At 40.9% G+C, this 21,253-nt stretch overlaps 1 protein-coding gene across 13 annotated transcripts in view; it reads right to left on the bottom strand.

Annotated features, from left to right (window-relative positions):
* The window catches only part of CASK (calcium/calmodulin dependent serine protein kinase), a 359,937-nt gene that overhangs the window by 59,584 nt on the left and 279,100 nt on the right, over nucleotides 1–21,253 (bottom strand). For all 13 annotated transcript variants that reach the window (XM_081793028.1, XM_081793029.1, XM_081793034.1 and 10 more), the window contains 2 exons: nucleotides 5,021–5,098; nucleotides 2,432–2,512 (listed from right to left, as the gene is read on the bottom strand). In XM_081793028.1, the coding sequence (XP_081649154.1) occupies nucleotides 2,432–2,512; nucleotides 5,021–5,098 (159 nt within the window). The remainder of the gene's footprint in view (nucleotides 1–2,431; nucleotides 2,513–5,020; nucleotides 5,099–21,253) is intronic.

Here is a 21,253-nt window from a genome sequence, read left to right as displayed (position 1 = left end):
CAAAAGGAGAATTAATCACGATCTGGGGAAACATGGCCTACATTTGTGAAACCATCAGGAACAATATTAAGGGTAATTAAGTCCTAATATTTGTGATCTCTCAAGCTTGAGGATACTACTAAGGTATGTATTCTCTTCATTTTCCTGGTCTATAAAACAGTTAATGACAACCATTAAATGAGATCACAAGTTCAGTGAGGACAACAAAGCTGAGCTGAGCTGTGCTCATTCATTGGTGAAGGGACCTGCTCTGGCAGGCCGGCACGTATTAGAATGTTCCCCAGGCGAACACAATCAAGTGCAGAAGGAATTACAGAAGAGAAAGGTCGATGTGGCCTGCAGAGGTGTTAGGAGAGATTTTGATGCCAGAGGCAGGATTTGAGCCGCGTCCTATGTTCACACACCGAAGTTGTAAGAATTCATTCACCTGCAGGTGCAGAACCTGATTTCCTGTCACTCACTGGAGAGAGCTGATGTCATAGGGGAATCAGGTGAAATATTCTCAAGGATTATACTTGACTTCAGCCTTCAATGCGTGGGTGGGAGAGTTAGGGTGGATATGGTAATTACTTCTTTCTAAGTGGTCACTTTGAGGAGAAATTTCTATTTCAATGGCTGTGCTAAAGTTTTAAAAACATTGTATCATAAAGTACCATGTACAGCAAAACTCACCTTAACTGATATACCTGTTATAGTGCTAATGTTACTTTAAAAGTATCACCTCAGGGGGACCTGGGTGGCTCAGTTGGTTAAGTGTCTAACTCTTGATTTTGACTCAGGTCATGATCTCAGAGTTCATGAGATCCAGCCCTGCGTTGGGTTCCAAGCTGAGTGTGGAGCCTGCTTGGGATTTTCTCTCCTTCTCTCTGTCCCTCACCCACTTGCAATCTCTCTCCCCCAGTCTCTCTAAATAAATAAATAAATAAATAAATAAATAAATAAAATCACCTCAATAGTAGTAATAAGAACATAGTCTGTTTTTTTTTTTTTTTTTTTTTTTTTAAAGACCATAGTTATTAAGTCACATTTTCTCCCAAGGGGTAATCACCTGGATTTTCCACTCTTTGCATATATCCCACATATACTGATGTGGCTAATGTTTTTTTTTTTTTAATTTCTTTAAGTTTTATTTATTTATTTAAATGATCCCTACCCCTAGCGTAGGGCTCAAACTCATAACCCCAAGATCAAGAGTCACATGCTCTACTGACTGAGCCACCCAGGTGCCCCTGATATGGATAATGTTTTTTTTTAATGTTTATTTATTTTTTTTTATTTTTATTTAAAAAAAATTTTTTTTTAACGTTTATTTATTTTTGAGACAGAGAGAGACAGAGCATGAACGGGGGAGGGTCAGAGAGAGGGAGACACAGAATCCGAAACAGGCTCCAGGCTCTGAGCTGTCAGCACAGAGCCCGACGCGGGGCTCGAACTCACGGACCGCGAGATCATGACCTGAGCCGAAGTCGGACGCTTAACCGACCAAGCCGCCCAGGTGCCCCAATGTTTATTTATTTTTAAGAGAGAGAAAGAGAGAGAGTGAGCGTGAGCAGGGGAGGGTCAGAGAGAGGGGGACACAGAATCCAAAGCAGGCTCTAGGCTCTGAGCTGTCAGCACAGAGCCCGACGCGGGACTCAAACCCATAGACTGTGAGATTATGACCTGAGCCGAAGTCGGCCGCTTAACCGACCGAGCCACCCAGGCGCCCCAATGTTTATTTATTTTTAAGAGAGAGAAAGAGAGAGAGTGAGCATGAGCAGGGGAGGGTCAGAGAGAGGGGGACACAGAATCCAAAGCAGGCTCTAGGCTCTGAGCTGTCAGCACAGAGCCCGACGCGGGACTCAAACCCATAGACTGTGAGATTATGACCTGAGCCGAAGTCGGACGCTTAACTGACTGAGTCACCCAGGTGTCCCGATAATGTTTTAAAAATGTTATATTCAACATGAATTTCTATTTGTGATCATGCTTTTGAACTGAAGTTAAGTAGACAACTCTGGACCTACTTCCACAGAAAGGTATCTCCATCTATTTTGAGTTCTGTTTAACTGTTTAGCGTTAGAAATGCCTGAAGAAAGTGCAAGAGTTCTGCATTGTCCAGAGATGGTATTCTTCCAATAAACCACCTAGGTTCAGAGAATTTTTTATTAGTGAAAACTGTCTCCAATTTGAGTTCTCTGTGGTTTAAGTAACAGAAACAGTTCCAGTGACTTAAGAACCGTCCAGGCAGGAAGCAAACCCCTTGTGTGATGACCACACAGTCCTTGAGGAGCTACCTCAGGAATGGCATCTTTAGGACTGGGACACAAAGTAAACAAAAAGGATCTTAACGTGTAACGACATATCTGATGGAGACGGCTACATTTTAGGAGGATTATTAAAAACTTCTTCTGAAAGTGAGGTTTTAGTTGTACGGAAGTTTGTCACTCACCATGAAATGAGGTTGTGTTAAAATACGCTTTAGCTCCTTTGCGTCATTATTCTCAGGGTAACATGAAATTTCTTCCAATACCTAAAAAATAAGCAAGATGGCAATAGTATAAATAGGATGCCAGCATTAGAAAATCGAAGATTCTTTTCAATGAAAAATTATGAATAGATTTTTATGGCAGGCAAAACAATTAGTTTGGAAAAAACTCATCGCTGTATTAATAAAGATTATTAATATAAAAGGACTCTGTTGATGGTAATAAAAAATAAAACAAATCGCTATAATTTCTCTGACTACATTACCTAACTGTAACTGAAAAGGTTATTGAAAAATATAAAACAAAATGACATGTCCACTATACAGATTTACTACAGGTGTAAGTAACTTAATTAACTTAATGGGAAAATATGTCTACAAATCTTTTTCCAAACTCACTACCAAAATGAATCTGTACTAAAAGTTAATAGCAGCTTTTAAAAAATATTAACAAAACAGTCTTTCCTTTTAGAAAGATTAAAATGACACAGGCTCAAATAAAAACCTTTTAAAAAAGAGAAACACTCAAGTTATCTTCCTTGCAGCCTGGCAGAATCAATGATATTCTCCACACTTATCAGAGAAAACCATACCTCTGCCAATAGTTCCCAGGATTCACTGCCAGGGAATCCAAGAGTGCAGTTAAAAACAACAACAAGAACACAAAACTTGTCTTTCCATTCAAAAAGTTATCTGTTACCACCAGGATGCAGTCTATCCATGTACAGTTTGACTATGTGACGTGAGACCAGGGGCCTCTTTTTTTCCTGCCCCCCCCACCCCCAGAGTAAACCTGTTGTGGTTCTAACTGTAGATGGTTGGGCTCACAGAGTAGTTAATTTTTTTTAATGTTTATTTATTTCTTTATTTTGAGAGAGAGAGACAGACAGAGAGACAAACAGAGAATCCCAAGCAGGCTCTACGCTGCCAGTGCAGAGCCCAATGCAGGGCTCGAACCCACAAACCATGAGATCATGACCTGAGCTGAAACCAAGAGTCAGACGCTAACTGACTGAGCCACCCAGGAGCCCCTCATAGAGTAGTTACACACACTGTAGTAAATTCCCAAAGTTGAGCCAATCAAAGACTGCTTCAACGGGACTGGGTGTCAGGGGGCACACAAGTCATCTGCCCAGAGGAATGTCTCACCTCACCTTGGAGAATCTAATACTGGGGCAGGAACGAACATTCAGAGGTCACTTAACCTAAGGCTTAGGTTTCACTGGCATACCTAAGTGCCACTCCATTACCTCCTCAGGGAAGAACAAAAAAGACCAAATACTACAGGATTCCTTTCTTATCTAAAGGAACCCTTGACAAGTGCTGGTTATGCTGTTCCTTTGTGCTGTTTAATGCAGAAAAGCAGCTTCTCCTTGGTGCATTTTAGGCTTTGAGGATGAAACTGTGTGTTCTCTCTGGTCCCCCGCTATTCTCACAGTCTATCATTTTCCACAGCGAGGTGTGGTCTCCTAAGTCAGAGAGAAGCTCTCCTGGGCTGGTGCGCTTGACCACATGTGCAGGCCCAGCAGCGCCCCCTTGGTCTTGTTGTGTTTAATCCCTTATGGATAGGGAATGGATTAGGTCTTTCGTGCCTTTCACTTAGTAGTCTCACTTTATAAAAATAGTTTTTTAAAGGGGAAATGCTAATTTGCATAAAGATTTTTATAACATCAAAAAGTGGAAGAAAAAACCCAGATATCTAACAATGGAAGAATTGCTAATTCATTATAATTTAGTGATTGCAAAGAAGATTTATGCCATCATTAGAATTTGTATTTGTGAAGACCAAATATAAACACTGGAAAAATGATAATATGTCCGGTAAGAAAAGATACGCTTTGATTACAGCGATATAAAATGTATATGCAAACGGTAGTGATTGGAAGTATATACACAAAAGTGAAAATTACCGTGTTAGGGTGAAGGGATTATGGATGGATTTTTATTTATCCAAACTTTCTGCATTATCATGTTTCTATAATAAAAAAGTTGGGGCATCTGGCTGGCTTAGGCAGTAGGGGGTGCAACTCTTGATCTCGGGGTTGTGAGATCGAGCCGCATGCTGGGTATGGAGTAAATAAAAATGAATTTTACAAAAAGTTAAAAAAAAAAGTTTGTGGAGGATACAGCCATATACACTGACAATTTACGGAAATGACATCTCTCTGAACTGAGTATACTTAATTGCTATAGATGTTTAACCTCCAAATGTTACCACCTTAAAAAAGCAACTCTAATTTTCATAACCTATTTCTACCAAGTGCAGTAAAATAACTTACTTATAAAAAAAAAAAGAGAAGTACAATTGATATATTAACATGTTCAAGTTTACATAGCAGAACCAGAACTAGAAATCGAGGCAACATTGCCGCTGAGGCTTTTCTTTCTTTCCTGTATGTAAAATGTTCAGTGATAAACTTAGAAACACTAAATCTGAGTATAATGGTCCAGCTGTGACTCCAAGAAAACCACCTCTTACTGTGCAGCAGAAATGTTTTCAATAAAGGTAGCAAATAGGACACCCAGATAACATTTACAAGATAGATCACTTACCTCTTTGGCTCTCTGTACTGCATCGCTCGGAGGATTCCTGATTTGTGGCGAAGACTTTGTGTTGATTTTGTCATACAGCTAAACGCAAAGAAGAAAATCCAATCAACACTCATAATTCTTTGCAAAAATTCAGAGCTTCATATTTATCATTTCATTACACCATATCTTCCTCTTACGAAAGCTGGCTGATGATTTTCGGTGGTGTCTTCTCAATAATCTCTTACTCATTCAATGAAACTTGGTGCAATAGGAGTCTTATGTGTCACTTTTTAGAAAATCATCTTTAAATAGATGGTTCAAATTCTGCCAATGGGGAAATTTCTCTTCTTATTTAAAATTGGTCATTATTTCAGAATTGCAGTATTTTTCGCCTCTGACAGAAGCAACATTCAGTAACATGGATACAGAACAAAATGAAAGAATGCTTTCTAGCCAAGACACGTCTAAAAGAATTTTCACAGAAATCTAAATCTTGGGAAAGGGCAAACCCAACTCCTTATAGGAAGGAATGTTCTCACAAAAGGTTTATGCTTGTTTTACTAGGGCTGTTTATTAACAGTATCAGTGCTGGCATCCTTTAGCAGGAAATCAAGGACATGGACTTTTTCCTTCTGAATTTGCAAATTCACACAGCAAGAGAAGACACTGAAAAGAATCTAAATATATTTTGAAACCCCCACAAATCTGACTGATCCAAAATTTGCCTTTCTGAAGACAAGTGATTTCATTCTTTAAAGAATAATCTCGGTAGGGTAGAAGTAAGATTAAAATATTAATTTCTACCTTAAACGAAATGGCTCATTCGACAGTCTGCTTTGAAAGGTGAAAAGTTAAAAATGATCTTGGCTAGGCTGCCATGTCTATTTCCTAACCTCTCTAAAATAGGTGGGGATTTTTTGGGGTTGTTTTGGTGTAGTTCTTTTTTCCCTCCTTCCTACTGTGCATCACAATGCTAGTGTGCAGGTCAAATACTGCCTGTACACATCTTTCACGTTACGGTTAGGTTTGTTTATACTGATAGAAGACAAAGCCTTATGATTTCTAAGTGTTTGGGGCACACCATACATAAAAATGCCTTACGATAAATACGTACATTAATTAATTACAAAGATGCCTAATGAGAACAATGTGAAGATAAAGCAGTGACCAGTTTTAAATGATGGCATCATGTGATACTCAGAGGTTAAATGCATAGTGTAAGTAGTCTAGTAAAATGCTCTCTTTAAAATATTATACAGCTGACCCTTGAACAACACAGGTTTGAACTGTAAGGGTTTCCTTGTGGTTTTTTTTTTTTTTTTTTCCAATAAATACAATACAGTGCTCTAAATGTATTTCTCTTATTTGTTTAAACGTTGCTGCAATTACAATCCCATTAGCACTGAGTACCTATCTCCCTGTACCCTCATCAGATCTGGAGCTTATATTACAATTTTATATAAATATATGTATGTATTTGCCAGTGTGTTAGGTACAGGGAGTTTCTTGACAAGTTTTCTATTCTCCCTCACTCGCTCTCTAGAAATAAGAAGGGATCTTTTAATTAATTAATCTCTACACTTAACGTGGGGCTAGAACTCATGACCTCAAGATCAAAAGTGGCAGGCTCTACTAACTTACATAGCCAGACACCTCCCCTGTTATGATTTTCTTTTTTTAAAGACTTATTATTATTTTTTTTAGAGTGAGTAAGGGAGTGAGAGTGAGAGTGAGAGTGAGAGAGAGAGAGAGAGAGAGAGAGAGAGAGAGGGCAAGAGAGAGGGTGAGAGACAGTGCCTAAGTGGGAGAGGGGCAGAGGGATAGAGAATCTCAAGCAGTCTCCATGCTCAGTGGAGAGCCTGATGCAGGGCTCAATCCCAGGGCCCTGGGATCATGATGTGAGCTGAAATCAAGAGCTGACTGAGCCACCCAGGTGCTCCCCCTCTTATGATTTTCTTAATAACATTTTCTTAGCTTAGTTAATGGGAAGAATACAATATATAATACATATAACATACAAAATATTTGTTAATCAACAGTATGTTATTGGTAAGGCTTTTGGACAACACTAATATATTAGTAGTTAAGTATTTGGGGAGCGAAAGTTATACGTGGAGTTTTGATTGTGCAGGGATTGGGTCCTCTAACCCCTGTGCTGTTTAGAGGTCAACTGTACTAACATTTAGGAAACTAGTAATATACAGCTGGTTCACAAAAGTTCACCCAAATCTCTGTAGAATGCACATGTGGAGTCTTCATCCTCTGAATGGTTTCTATATTTAAAGACTGTAAATTTTGAAATTTGGAACTTGGGAATGTATTTTCCCATAGCAGTAATGTTATGCATAGTGTTAGGTTCCCAGACTAGCCTATAGAGATACACACACACACACACACACACACACACACACACACACACACACACACCCGTGCAATGTAAAATAGAAAAAAAAAAACAAAAAACAACCCCTCTAAAGTAAGGAACCAGAAGTTACAAAAATTTCCTAGGTCTTACGTCGTGTGGTTTCTTGAACACTTGCAGCAACATCAGCTGGAGTGGTTAAACACAGAGATTCCTGGGCCCCACTCCAGACCTCCCACACCAGAATTTGAAAAGGGGGTCCAGAAATCTATCTACCTATCTCTATATTTTAAGTTTATTTATTTTGATAGAGATAGAGACAGTACGAGCAGACGAGGGGCAGGGAGAGAGGAGACAGAGAATCCCAAGCAGGCTCTGCGTTTAGTGCAGAGCCTGATGTGGGGCTTGAACCTGTGAAACCATGAGATCATGCCTTGAGCCAAAGCCAAGAGTCAGATGCTCAACTGACTGAGCCACCCAGGTACCCCAGAAATCTATATTTTAATAAACTCCTTGGTATTTGCAAATCTTATGTCCAAGTGCTAACTTTTGAGAGTAACAGTAGTAGTACCAACAATAAGAATTGCTATTTTTCTTCTCTCTCTCTCTCTGCCCCTCCCCTGCTGTCTCTCAAACTATATAAATTGAAACAAAACCGAATTGCTACTTTTATTGAGCACTTACTAGACACTAGTTATTTGTCAAAACTCTTTATATTCCCTTGTTTAATCTCAAACAACCCTGTAAGGTTGATACCCTTATTATTCCCACTTTACAGATGAGGAACTGAGGCACAGAGTAATAAAGTGAGAACCACCGTTCTAGCCTTACAGCAACTTCACAGGTGGCATACAGATGCTTGGAATTTCAACATTTTCAAAAGAGTGCTCAGACCAAATTTTCCCCAAATTTTCCTTTGGACTGGTCTGATCCAGTTCATCACATATTCACCCAAAGTTCGGTGGAACTAGTGGTGGGATGAGGCAGAGGTTGAGTGCTTCCTATCAAGGCAGAAATAGTAGAAAGGAATGAAAAGAAGGAGTCTTCTGTCTGAGGTGTGCGCATGGGCCTTTGCCCCTCCAGTCCCTAGGAGAGCCCAGGACTGGAGGAGTCCAGGCACGCAGTGGATGCAATGGACAGCTAAGAATAGATGGTGAATATTTGGGGCATCTGGGTGGCTCAGTCAGTTAAGTGTCTGACATTGGCTCAGGTCATGATCTCACGGTTTGTGGGTTCAAGCCCCGCGTTGGGCTCTGTGCTGACAGCTAGAGCCTGGAGCCTGCTTCAGATCCAGATCCTCTCTCTCTGCTCCTCCCCTGTTCTTTCTCTCTCTCAAAAATGACTAAATGTTAAAAAAAAAAAAAAATAAGAAAGAATAGATCATGAATCTCAACTGCCTGCTCGTTGACCAAAAGGGAAAGTAAGAACTGAGGCAGGAAGGGGCAGGCAAGGGACTCACTATGTCACCATCAGTGGGAAGAAGTGATTCCTTGTTGACTAATCCATCCATGCATCCACCCACAAATTGAGGTCCTACTGTGTCTTAGGCAGTGCACTTCTATTTACTGGGGTTATGGAAATGAAAAAGATGACAGTTCTTGTCTTCAAAGAACTCACAAATTTTAAAGACTTATATAACCAAAGGCCCAGAAACCTATGCCAGCTTGGTCCTGTTGAGTACCTAAGAGTAGTCTGGTCCTCAGCGGTATCAACTGGAAGGCAGTATCAACTCACTAAGTGAGCCAGCCCCAGGGTGGGGACTATCTGAATGTGCATGCATGAGTGTGTTTTTGCTTTAGAGACTCAAAATTTTGGGGGTACCCATAACAAACACAAACCATTTGAGAAATGTAGCAAGGCAAGTAAATAAAAAGTCATGAATGGAGGAAAGCTTTAATGCAATGTCACATTAGTATTTTATTGTGGGGGGGGGAGATTATGAGAGCAGGGTAGAGGGGGAGGGGGAGGGAGGGAGAGAGAGAGACAGAGAGAGAATCCCAAGCAGGCTCCACACTCAGTGTACCTCAGCCTGATGCGAGGCTTGATCCCATGAACTTGGGATCATGACCTGAGCTGAAATCAAGAGTCAGATGCTCAACTGACTGAACCACCCAGGCGCTCCTAACATTAGTGTTTTAAAACAGTAGTCTGAAATATGCAGCTTTTCAACTTCTCATTCTTATGGATTCAAAGTTCAAGTCTAGGTGGAATTTTATGAAGGCATGGGGGCAAGTGAGAGGTGGCTGGGTTTTGAGAACAAAGGAAGGCTGCAGCTACTATAAAGAATATCTAGGATTATGCACTCTGGGACTTCAACTGTTGTCTTGGACTTTGAGCTGGAGCCCAGAGCTAAGGCCAATAGGAAGTAAGTGGTACCAAGTCTACTAGAAAGCCACCAGACCATCCCTCTAGGGCTTGCTGAAAGGCAGCCAAAATGGCCCTTCCCCAACTTGCCCTAATGCCCTGTTCTGTCTATTCAGAAGCCTGGAGTCTGTAGGAATCACAGGATGAGGAGACCAAGTGTTTGATCCCCCTTTCCTTCTTCTTGGGTAGGAAGACAGAGAGAGTTGCCTCCTTCTTCATGCCAAGTGGAAGATGGTGGATGCTCCAAAGGAACCATGTGCAGAAACGGGAGGTTCCAGTAACGACAGCTCACTATCTCACTCTCTGGAGGGATGCTTGCGGAGTCACAGCAACTTAGGGGGCTCGTCTTGGTGCACTGGGTAGGAGCCCTTTGTGAGAGAGAGTCCTTGGGGCAGCTTGACGGGTGGTGTTTGTGGTCGCAAGTGAAAAGATACTGACGCCTGCCTCTTTCCTAGCTGGAGGCCACCCGGGGCTGTCCCTGCCAGCAGGGTGAGGCCAGTGGCAGGGCAGCCCACACATGTAGAGTGTGTGTTTCCCAGGAGTCAAGGAACTGCCTCACAGTGTGATCTGGCTGCGGCCATCTTGATGGAGCCCTGTCCAAGAGGGCTGTCTGCATGGAGCGAAGGGACCTGGAAGTAAGTAGCTGTCAGGTAGCATGTGGGGACAGGAGCTGAGAAGGTGCTGCTGAGGCAAGCTGCAGAGTATACTGAGGATGCAGAGTCCGGGACAGAGCCAACCTCTGGACACCTGCCACACCAAGGGCATCGATGGCCAAGAGGGCGCTGGCTGCCTGAGGGACAGGATTCTGGAACATGCTGTTTAAGGGGTGCTTTCTCTTTTCCATGACCAGACTCGAGTTCTTTGACATTTAGTAACAGCACCCCAAAAGGGGCTGAGTACACAGGAGATGTTTAATACATGTTTCTTTAAAAAATAAAGGCATATTTGAGCTGGTGCCTAGGAACTGTAAATAGATATTTAAAAAAAATTCAGAGTAACAAAAAAATAAACAGACTGGGAATACTTATTTCTTAGCTTGTTTCTTTAGGAACCAGATGACTTATGTTTGGTCCTTCTTGCATAATTAAGAACTTTCCCTCAAAATTAAATATATTTTGACTGTGTGTGTGTGTGTGTGTGTGTGTGTGTGTGTGTGTGTGTGTGTTTCAAGACTGACTTTCAAGATTTTCAAGGTGTGTGTGTGTTTCAATCTGACTTTCAGATTTTCAAGGTGGAAGAGGACTTACATGATTTCGCTCCTCCACTTTTTTTTTTTTTTTTTTTTAAAGGTAATCTGTCTCTTCAGCTCCTCCATTTTAAGGAGCAAGCTGAGGTCCAGTGAGGTGAAGTGTCATGCTCAGGATTCTGCAGCCAGAGCAGCAGGGACTGGACCATGAACTCCTGAGGCACTGTCCTTTCTCTCATATCAGATTCCCTTGGCTTGTATCAGAATTCAGTAACACACAAAGTCTTATGTCAGGGAGACACCGTCAGCAAATATTTGGGGAACAAACTGTAGAAAACTCTATTTGCAGGTTGTTGGAAAAAATATACAAAATAATAGGATTTGAAAGATATTAGCCAATCAACTGCAAGCCTTGCCCGGTTAAAGAATGCTAGAATTCTACACATTTCCTGGCCAGATGGTAAATATTTCAGGCTTTGTGGCGGTAAGGGCTCTGTCAACCACTCAACCTCAGCTGTGTATGCAAAGGCAGCCATTAACAATCCATAGGTGAATGGGCATGGCCGTGTTCCAATAAAACTTTATTTACAGAATTAGGTGGCTGGCTGGATTTGGCCTGAGTATTGCCGTTTGCCAACCCCTGCTCAAGAAGCTTAAGTTCACGGTGGATTGGAATGACAAAATATTATTTCCTTTTGCTATTTGCCTTCCTGAAATTTAAAGATACCAAGAATCCTATTTTTTGAACCCTTTTTCCTCCCCCCCCCCCCCCGCCCTTTTTAAAAATTCTAGTTAACCTACAGTGTTATATTAGTTTCAGGTGTACCAATACAGTGATCGAACATTGCCAGGCACTCATCACAAGTGCACTCCTTCATCCTTGTCACTATTTCACCCATTCCACACCCACCCCTACCGTCCAGCAACCATGAGTTTGAAGATATCGCGTGTATTTGTAAAGCTGAGGTGTAGAGGACGAGGCAGAGGGAGGGAAGAATGTTCATAAATTATCCCTAGAGAGAAAACAAGAGCGAATCTGTTGCTGTTTTCTCTTTCCAATGAAGTTAAGGTTACCAACTTCAGCACTTTTTATTAAAACACACACACACACACACACACACACACACACACACACACACACAGCAAAACGAGGAAATGTGAACAGCTGGAAGGGGAACACATTGTTTCACACTGTCTCAGACAGGCTGCTCTCTGGCACTGGGTCAGATATGACCACACACAACTATGTGGACGCGCTTCATCTTTCTGTCTTAAGAAAGTAGAAGCACAGTTCTGTTAGGAGGCCACAATTCTCTATTTGAGATTGGCCATTTTAAACAGAGCAGTCTAAAGTTGGTGGTAATAATCAATTCAACTCTCCTGAGACTGTACTTCCAAACTTAAAGACGAGATCAGTTAAGATGCCACTTTGTATTTATGTTCAACACAATGAACCAAGTTTCCTTTTTTTTTTTTTTAAAGACAATATTCCATCAGGTCTCACTCTCTTCCGATTTCTAGTCCTCAAATAGAAGTGTTTGTTTTGCTCCTACTTTATGTGCAGCATTTAGCAAGATCAACGTGTAAAAAATGGAATGGTTGGCAGAGAACTGCATAAAACCACTATCGCTGGGTTATATGTCCCACGAACTTTTGAGCACAGAGAAAACCCAATCTCAGGACCAGAATGTGTGTTGGCTGAGAGAAGATTTAACATTTGCAGATAGACTGCAGACGTGGGCCAAAAAATGAATAGGTTTGTAGAGCTGCAGGGAACTCTGTTGAGGTTCATTAGCAAGCCCCCTCTGACCACTTACTTCAGATGGACCAAAGAAGTCCCCTGCTGGAAAGGAATTCAAGTTTTCAAGTGTCAAATATTTATTTAGCCGCAAGGTATGTAATGAAATGTGCCTGTGATCCTAGTAAAACAGATAACGAGAGTGCCCACAAGTTCACACTGTGCAATGATAATGGGAAGTGAAACGACTTGCTCTGGAAACAGGCTATCTTATTAAGAACTTTCGTTACCGTTTCTGTGAATTGTCTGTGAAGAAGATGGGGGATTTGAAACAAGTTGCAACGTCACATCTTTTCGGTGAACCCAGCAGGTCAGCTATCAATAGCCAACAGTATTCTTAAAAAATACATGTGAAATCTGGCCAATTGCTAGGGAAAGGTGGTTTACTACTAAACTATAAGGAACTGCTATTTAGCTACAGCACTGGAGCCAGTTTTATGAAATTAGAGATTGAAGAACAATCTTCTGAGACCTAAATATCTATTTTTCCTGCTCAAGTTCATATACAAACTTGCTGTCTTCAGGTCAACGTTCCTGGAAGCCTTTGAGTTAGATGCCCCAGGAAAGCTTTAGCCTAATGGTAGAGCACTGAAATGTTAGCTTAAATCAAGCTTCAGAGAATCACGATGAGGTCTTAAGAAGGGGCCCAGCTGGCTTGGGAATATGCTACTGCAACTCAATCAATTATGCAAGTTTTCTTCTGACAGCAAATAGCAAACTAAGCAATCACTTCATCTGGGCCAATTCAAGAGTTCTTGAGAGGGATGTGAGGTACTCTGGATTTTGATAGTGAAAGTTCCCCCAAAGGAGGCCCTCGTTTGGTTTAGGTTACAGTTGTCTGTATTCAGAGCTGCTTTTGTTTCAAGCCCATTCATTAGAACATCGCACTTACAGGGATTTATTTTTGAGACCAGGAAATTAAGACTTGCTTGATCTCCTAGTTCGGTCTAAAAAGACTCTCCTTTTTGGTGGCTTAACAATATAAGCCACTGTGGCAGATTCTGGGCAGTTGACAGCTCTTTCTGAGAAACTCCAGCAGTGGCCTCGGATGACCTGACATGACTGCTCTGTCGGCCTTTTTCAGCTGGCAAAGAACTCTAAAATTAAGCCCTGTAAGAAACAAATCATGCCTATTCTTGAGTAAGCAAAAGAAAGCATAAGGAAAAACCAGTTACTTTATTTCACTTTTCATCAAGCCTTCTGAAATAGGGTACTTTTTTTTAATTTTTTCTTTTAACGTTTTTATTTATTTTTGAGACAGAGAGAGACAGAGCATGAATGGGGGAGGGGCAGAGAGAGAGGGAGACACAGAATCGGAAGCAGGCTCCAGGCTCTGAGCCATCAGCCAGAGCCCGACGCGGGGCTCGAACTCACAGACTGTGAAATCGTGACCTGAGCCGAAGTCGGACGCTTAACCGACTGAGCCACCCAGGTGCCCCAATAGGGTACTTTTTAATACCAGATCCAAGCATCTGCCCACCTGTGAGGAATGTCACTAGGATGTGAATTTCTTTTCTATTAAAAAAAACAACAAACTACTAACAACATTAAAAGAGTGCTGAAACCTCATTTCCTAATGTGCTTTTCTGAAGCATCTACGATAATAGTTAAATATAAACTAAATGAATATCTTATTAATTTGTGGTTTTACAAGAAAGCATTTACATCAAGTGTGTCACATAGTATTAAGTTACTGAGGCAAGACAATAATTTTTAACTTATGACGTGACTTTTACTTTGCATAGGTAAGCACTAAGCATTTGTGTGTTTTTTTAAGTTTTTATTATTTATTTACTTTTGAGAGAGCAAGCATGACTGGGGGAGGGACAGAGAGAGTGGGAGAGACAGAATCCCAAGCAGGCTCCACACTGTCAGCGCAGAGCCTGATGTGGGGCTCGAACCCACTAACTGTGAGATCATGACCTGAGCCGAAGTCAGATGGTTAGTTGACTGAGCCATCCAGGTGCCCCAAGCATTTGTACAAGAAACTGTAGTAAAAATGAATTTCCGTTGTGGCAAGTTAAAAGAGAACAAACGGGGCGCCTGGGTGTTTCAGCTGGTTAAGTGTCTGACTTCGGCTCAAGTCATGATCTCATGGTTTGTGAGTTTGAGCCCTGTGTTGGGCTCTGTGCTGATAGATCACAGCCTGGATCCTGCTTCAGATTCTGTGTCTCCCTCTTTCTCTCTGCCCCTCTCCCACTTGCTCTGTCTCTGTCTCTCAAAAATAAACAAACACTTAAAAACATTTAAAAAAAAGAACAAAATGATCTGGCAGAAGAGGTTTTAATGAGATAACGTGTGAAGGGTCACAAAGAGAAGAAAGCAACTATGATGAATGCTGCAAGCCAACCCCAACAAATATTCTTCAAGGGAGCATACCACATTCCTTTCTGGGGGAAAACTCCTCCTTTCCTTGAGAACAGCATGAAGAAGAATCAGTGCTTGTTGCATTTTGATGGCTTTTGGAACATTCCTTTGCCTTCTGGTAAAGTTGACCGTGGTGCCATAAAAAGAGAATGGGAAACACTGGGACCAGGGACAAGCTGATTCATTATTCTTGGAATTTCAGAGTAAATTCCAATCCCTGGTTTAAGAAAGTAATTCATTTGAACAAATAAGGGAACTAGAGAGATCCTGCAGTTAATCATGCTTTCAGTGAAAATCACAGTCCTCTTCACAAAGATGTAGAACATAGGAGCTAACTTGGAGCCTGCATAGAGCAACTGCTTAGGGATAGAACTGAGGCTGAATTCCCTACTACTGGATAGCTTTATTTTGAAAATTTGGTTTTTCCTGTTATAGAATTGTCTACCATAAAACACTGATACTGGATGAATGGATAAACAAAATGTGGTGTATACATAAAATGGAGCAGTTCTCAAATACCTGATTTTTTTTTTTTTTTAGTTTATTTATTTTGAGAGAGAGAGAGGGAGAGAAAGAGTGTGCTCTAGTGGGGGAGGAGCAGAGAGAAGGAGAGAGAGAATCCTAAGCAGGCTCCACAACCTCAGTGTAGAGCCCAACACAGGACTTGATCTCACCAACTGTGAGATCATGACCTGAGCCAAAAATCAAAAGTTGGAGCTTAACCAATTGAGCCACCTAGGTTCGCCTCAAATACCTGATTCTTGATCAACATCACAGTACTCCTCAAAACCATTGTTCTATTTCTCTTCCTTCTCTCTCTCTCTCTTTTCTCTTGCTCAGATACTCTCAAAACATCTTCATCAAAAGGAAATGATTATCCTTGCAACAAAGTAAATGAATATCAAGGCATAATGTTAAGTGAAAAAAGACGGACTCAAAAGGCTACAGTGTTTGATTCCATTTATAGGACATTTTGGAAAAGTTAAAACTATTGGAACAGAAATCTGATTAGTGGTTGCCAGGGACCAGAGTTGGGGGGAAGAGGGTTGACTATTTCAGCTTTTAAAAGGAAGGAGATTGTGATACATGCTTTGCATGGATGAACCTTGAGGATACTACATTACGTGAAATGAGCCAGTCACAAGACAATAGATATGGTATGATTCCACTTACATGAGGTATCTACACTAGTCATATTCATCGAGGCAGAAAGTAGAATGGCGGCTACCAGCAGCTAGAGGGAGGACGAAATGGTGAGTTGCTGTTTAACAGGTACAGGGTTTCAGTTGCAGAAGCTGAAGAGAGTTGTGGAGATGGACGGTGGGGATGGCTGCACAACAGTGTGAATCTACCTAATGTCACTGAGCTGAACCTTAAAAAATGGTTAAAATGGGGGTGCCCGCGTGGCTCTGTCAGTTAAGTGTTCAACCCCTGATTTCAGTTCAGGTCATGATCTCACGGTTCGTGGGTTCAAGCCCCGCTATCAGTGAGGAGCCTGCTTGGAAGTCCCTCACCCTCTCTCTCTCTGCCCCTCCCATGCTCACACTATCTCTCTCAAAATAAAGAAACATTTTAAAAAATGGTTAAAATGGTAAATTTCATGTTATATTTTACCACAGTAAAAGGACAAAAAATTGCTATTATGTCAAATCTGTTAAAAGGCTGTGAACTCTGGGAAATGACAAATATGTATTTGCATGTAGAAGAAATGAATAACTAAAACGTTGCTCTGAGAAGGTACCCCCTCTTATTGAAAAGTATATAAAATCATGTGATTTATAATGTTTTTAAATAAAAAAGATAATCTGGACTTCTTTCATGAGGCACAGCTACACATTGGTTAAGAAGACAGTTCTTGGGACAGAAAAACAAATTTAGCATTTTTAAGTCAATGAGTGGTAAATTCTTAGCCATAAAGTGAAATATTGAAAGGAGGAAATCAGTGTGATGACCCTGTGAAACCTAAAAGGATGACCCCCCCACCCCTTAGTGGGCTTTGGGCACTGCTGAGGGCAGTCTGGCTTTGCTGGACTGGTGCCAGGACACAGGGACAAATCCAGGAGACACTGGAAAGTGGTGTCATAGTGGGAACAATGGATTACAAATGACACAGTGGGATCCGTGGTACACTGTAACCCACAGCACATGGAAGGAACTTCCAACAGTGCCTAACCTTAAAATAATATATAAAAGCAGTAAAATAGATTTTTTTTTAAATAAAAGGGAATTCTTTCTCATTTATTATTTTTAAAAGCTTTATTGGCCAGGGGCAGGGGGCACCTAGGTGGCTCAGTTGATTAAATGTCCGACTCTTGATCTTAGCTCAGGTCATGATCGTGAGAGTTCATGGGTTGGAGCACAGGCTCTGTGCTGACAGTGCGGAGCCTGCTTGGGATTCTCTCTCTCTCCATCTCTCTCTCTCCCCCTCCCCTGCTCATGTGCACATGTTCTCTTTTTCTCAAAATCAGTAAACTTAAAAGAAAAGCTTTTTCATTTACAAACTGCACAGTTTGCCCATTGTACATGTATAGTTTGAGGATTCTTAGTAAATCTATACGGTTGTACAACCATCATCTCAACGCAGTTGTAGAACATTTCCTTCATCCCCAAGAGTTCCCTTGTGTTATATCTAAGAACTCTTTGACTAATCCAAGCTAATGAAGATGTACTCCTACATTTTCTTTAAAGTAATTTTATTTTAAGCTTAAAATGAATCTATGATCCATCTTGTAGTAATTTTTTGTGTGGGATGTGAGGTTAAGGGTCTAAGTTAATTTCTTTGCATATGGATATCCCACTGCTTTAGCACCATGTTAAAACAAAACAAAATACAAAACACAACATAACAGGGGCACCTGGGTGGCTCAGTCAGTTAAGTGTCTGACTTTGGCTCAGGTCATGATCTCACGGTTCGTGGGTTCGAGCCCTGTGTTGGGCTCTGTGCTCACAGCTCAGAGCCTGGAGCCTGCTTCGGATTCTGTGTCTCCCTCCACCCTGCCCCCTCTGTCTCAAAGAAAAATAAACATTAAAAAAAAAACCCCAAAAAACCCACAAACAACAAATCATTTATTCATTACTCACTAAATTGCCCGGACACTTTTGCTGAAAAATCAACTGACCATGAATGGGAAGGTTCATTTCTGAACTCTGTTCCGTTCAACTGATCTGTAAGTCTATCCTTACACCAATACTGTACTATTTGCATTACAGTAGCTTTGTAGTAAGCGTTGAAAACAGTCTCCTAACTTTGAGCTTCTTTTTTTTTCAAAACCGTTTTGGCATTTCCATATAAATTTTAGGATCAGCATGTCAACTTCTACCAAAACAAAAAATTCTGCTGAGATGTTGACAAGGACTGTCTTGAATCTATAGATTGATATGGGGAAAATTGCCACCTTAACAATACTGTTTTCCAATCCAACAATCAATCTCTTTATCTCCATTTATTGAGACCTTCTTTACTTTCTTTCAGCAACATTTGTAGTTTTCAGTGTATGAGTTCTCTTATACTTTTGCTCAATTTGCTATTTTATTCTTTTTGATGGTATTGTATTTCTTTACTTTTACTTTCACATGATTTGCTGCTTGTATGTAGAAATGCAGTTAATTTTGGTATATTGATCTTATACCCCGCATTCTTGCTACACTTGCTTATTGGTTCTAGTGGATTTTTTGTGTGGATTCCTTAGGATTTTCTACATACAAGAATATATCTCTGTGAGAAGATGGTTTTACTTCTTCCTTTCTTATCTGCATGCCTTGAATTTTTTTTTTTCTTGCTTTTTTACTGCACTGGCCAGGACCTCCAGTACAATGTTGAATAGAAATGGTTAAGAGCAGACAAACCTTGCTTTGTTTCTGCTTGTATTCGTTTTCTACTGCTGCTTAATGAAGGACCATATACTTAGTAGCCTTTTTTTTTTTTTTTGCTAAGTTTGTGGGTAACTTCATTAAGAATGAAGAAAAACTACTTTGAAAATATTCAGGATATATGCTATTTCTAGCTCTCTTTACCCCAGGGACTTTGTTGCATGGGGCAATTTTCTTTTTTTTGTTAATTTTTTAAAAAATGTCTATTTATTTTTGAGAGAGAGACAGAGCGTGAGCGGGGGAGGGGCAGGGAGAGAGGGAGACACAGAATCCGAAGCAGGCTCCAGGCTCCAAGCTGTCAACACAGAGCCCGAAGTGGGGCTCGAACTCACAGACCGCGAGATCATGACCTGAGCCGAAGTCGGACGCTCAACTGACTGAGCCACCCAGGCACCCCTCATGGGGTAATTTTCTATTGATGCTAATACGTGGGTACACTGATAGAAACAGGCACAGGAGTTTTGCCCATCCAGTCAGACACAGTGGAATGAGAGACCCCTTTTCCCCAAGTGAGCAGCAGTGTGCTTCAGTCTCCAGGCCCCAGGAGGCAAAGTAGCACAAAGGTGACACCACTGGCCCGCCACCTGGCTGCTCTCATATTTGCTGAAGCTCATGATTAAGACTCGAAGGGACCCTGAGAAGGTCCCAGTAGTTCAACTGCTGAAGGTGCTCAGAATATTCTAGACATTTAAGTCTAACTTGACTGGACTACAAATTCATGGGAAATTTAGCTTTGGCATTTCCTGACTGGTAATCTGTTTAAACATCCAAACTTAACAGTGTATCAACTTACTTCTCAAACCGCAAATTGCTGGAAAACATCAAATCACTGCAGAAGTTCCATTTTTTTTTCCCCCTTTAGGAAACTTCGGAGTTCTAAAAATATGTTGTTCCCAAATAGGACTACTAATTTAATATCATCTCAAAAAACCAAAATAGTAAATCAACAGTTGTAGTTTTCCAATGCTGGATAAAAAACCCTCTCTAACTCTCCCTAAACAGTAAAAAACTATAATAAAGATGTCAGTTATACAAAATATGCAGGATTCCAGACATGGATTTATTTCTAATGTAATATCTTAAAATACCAGTTAATCTATAATAAAAATCTACATATAAATCAACATAAAAAGTGCTAAATTAAGCTGCCACTGCAATGAGTTATTAATCTAATCAGAAATTGAACATAATTTTAGGACTTCCCACAAAAATAATCTTAATTAGGTGGGGCATCACATTTACTATGGAAACAGCCGTCTATAATGAATGTTAACAGCTGTTCAGAGGTATGACAGATGGTGGGTGAATGTTTAAAACTAGTTGTCAAAGTTTGGCAGACAGAGATAAATGTGTCATTTAACAATGTTTTATGACATTGTTGACTTACAAAGTAAACATTTATTCTGTAATAGCAAAATTTCTACAAAAAATTGAGAAGACTGCGAATCACCAGCAAATAACACTTGCAAAAGGCTTTTTAACTGAAAAAAAAACTCTTGATTTTTCGGTCCAAAAACGCATCTGTCATCTGACAATCCAACGTATCACATACAAGTGGCAAGCCAAAACTAACTCAAAATATCATTAAGAGGCAGAAGTACACCCTAACACCAATTCCCAAGCAAGCTCACTGAAAGAATGATGGGGTAACATTTCATTATTTTATATTAAATCTGTGTAACTTACATTCACACCTGAAGAATCAATTCAGGGCAAAATCAGGTTTCCAGGTGGTACTGGGCGGACTACTCTCCCCTCAAAATTCACGTCTATGTGGAGCCTCACAATGTGACCTTATTTTGGAAATAGGGTCTTTGAAGATTTAATTAAGATGGGGTCAGACTGGATTAGGACAGGCCCTAAATTCAATGACAAGTGTCTTTATAAAAAGGTCGTCACAGAGTCACAGGCACATAGAGAAAAATGCCATGGGCAGTCGGAGGCTGGGACTGGAGGGGTGTATCTACAAGCCAAGGAACCCCAGGGATTGTAGGCAACTACCAGAAGCTCAAAGAGGTATGGAAGGAGTCTTCCTTGAAGCTTTTGGAGGGAGCATGGCCCTGCTGATGGCTTGATTTAGGACTTCTGGCCTCCCAGACTGTTATTTGAAGCCACCCAGGTCGTGACACTTCGTTGTGGCAGCCTCAGCAAGCTCATACATGTGCCAAAATACATTTTACTGAAATTGATCTGCATATTTTATACACAGAGCACCTCTGCACCGGTGCTTTTAATTTGTGAGAACAGACATATGGACCAAGCTAGACCAAACACCGTTCCTCGTCAAGCCTCTTTAGTTCTCCCAGA

Source organism: Panthera onca, chromosome X (genome assembly GCF_046562875.1).
Source record: "Panthera onca isolate mPanOnc1 chromosome X, mPanOnc1 haplotype 2, whole genome shotgun sequence".
Lineage (NCBI taxonomy): Eukaryota > Metazoa > Chordata > Mammalia > Carnivora > Felidae > Panthera > Panthera onca.
Note: the sequence above shows the minus strand (reverse complement) of the source record. Positions and strands in the feature narration are given on the sequence as shown.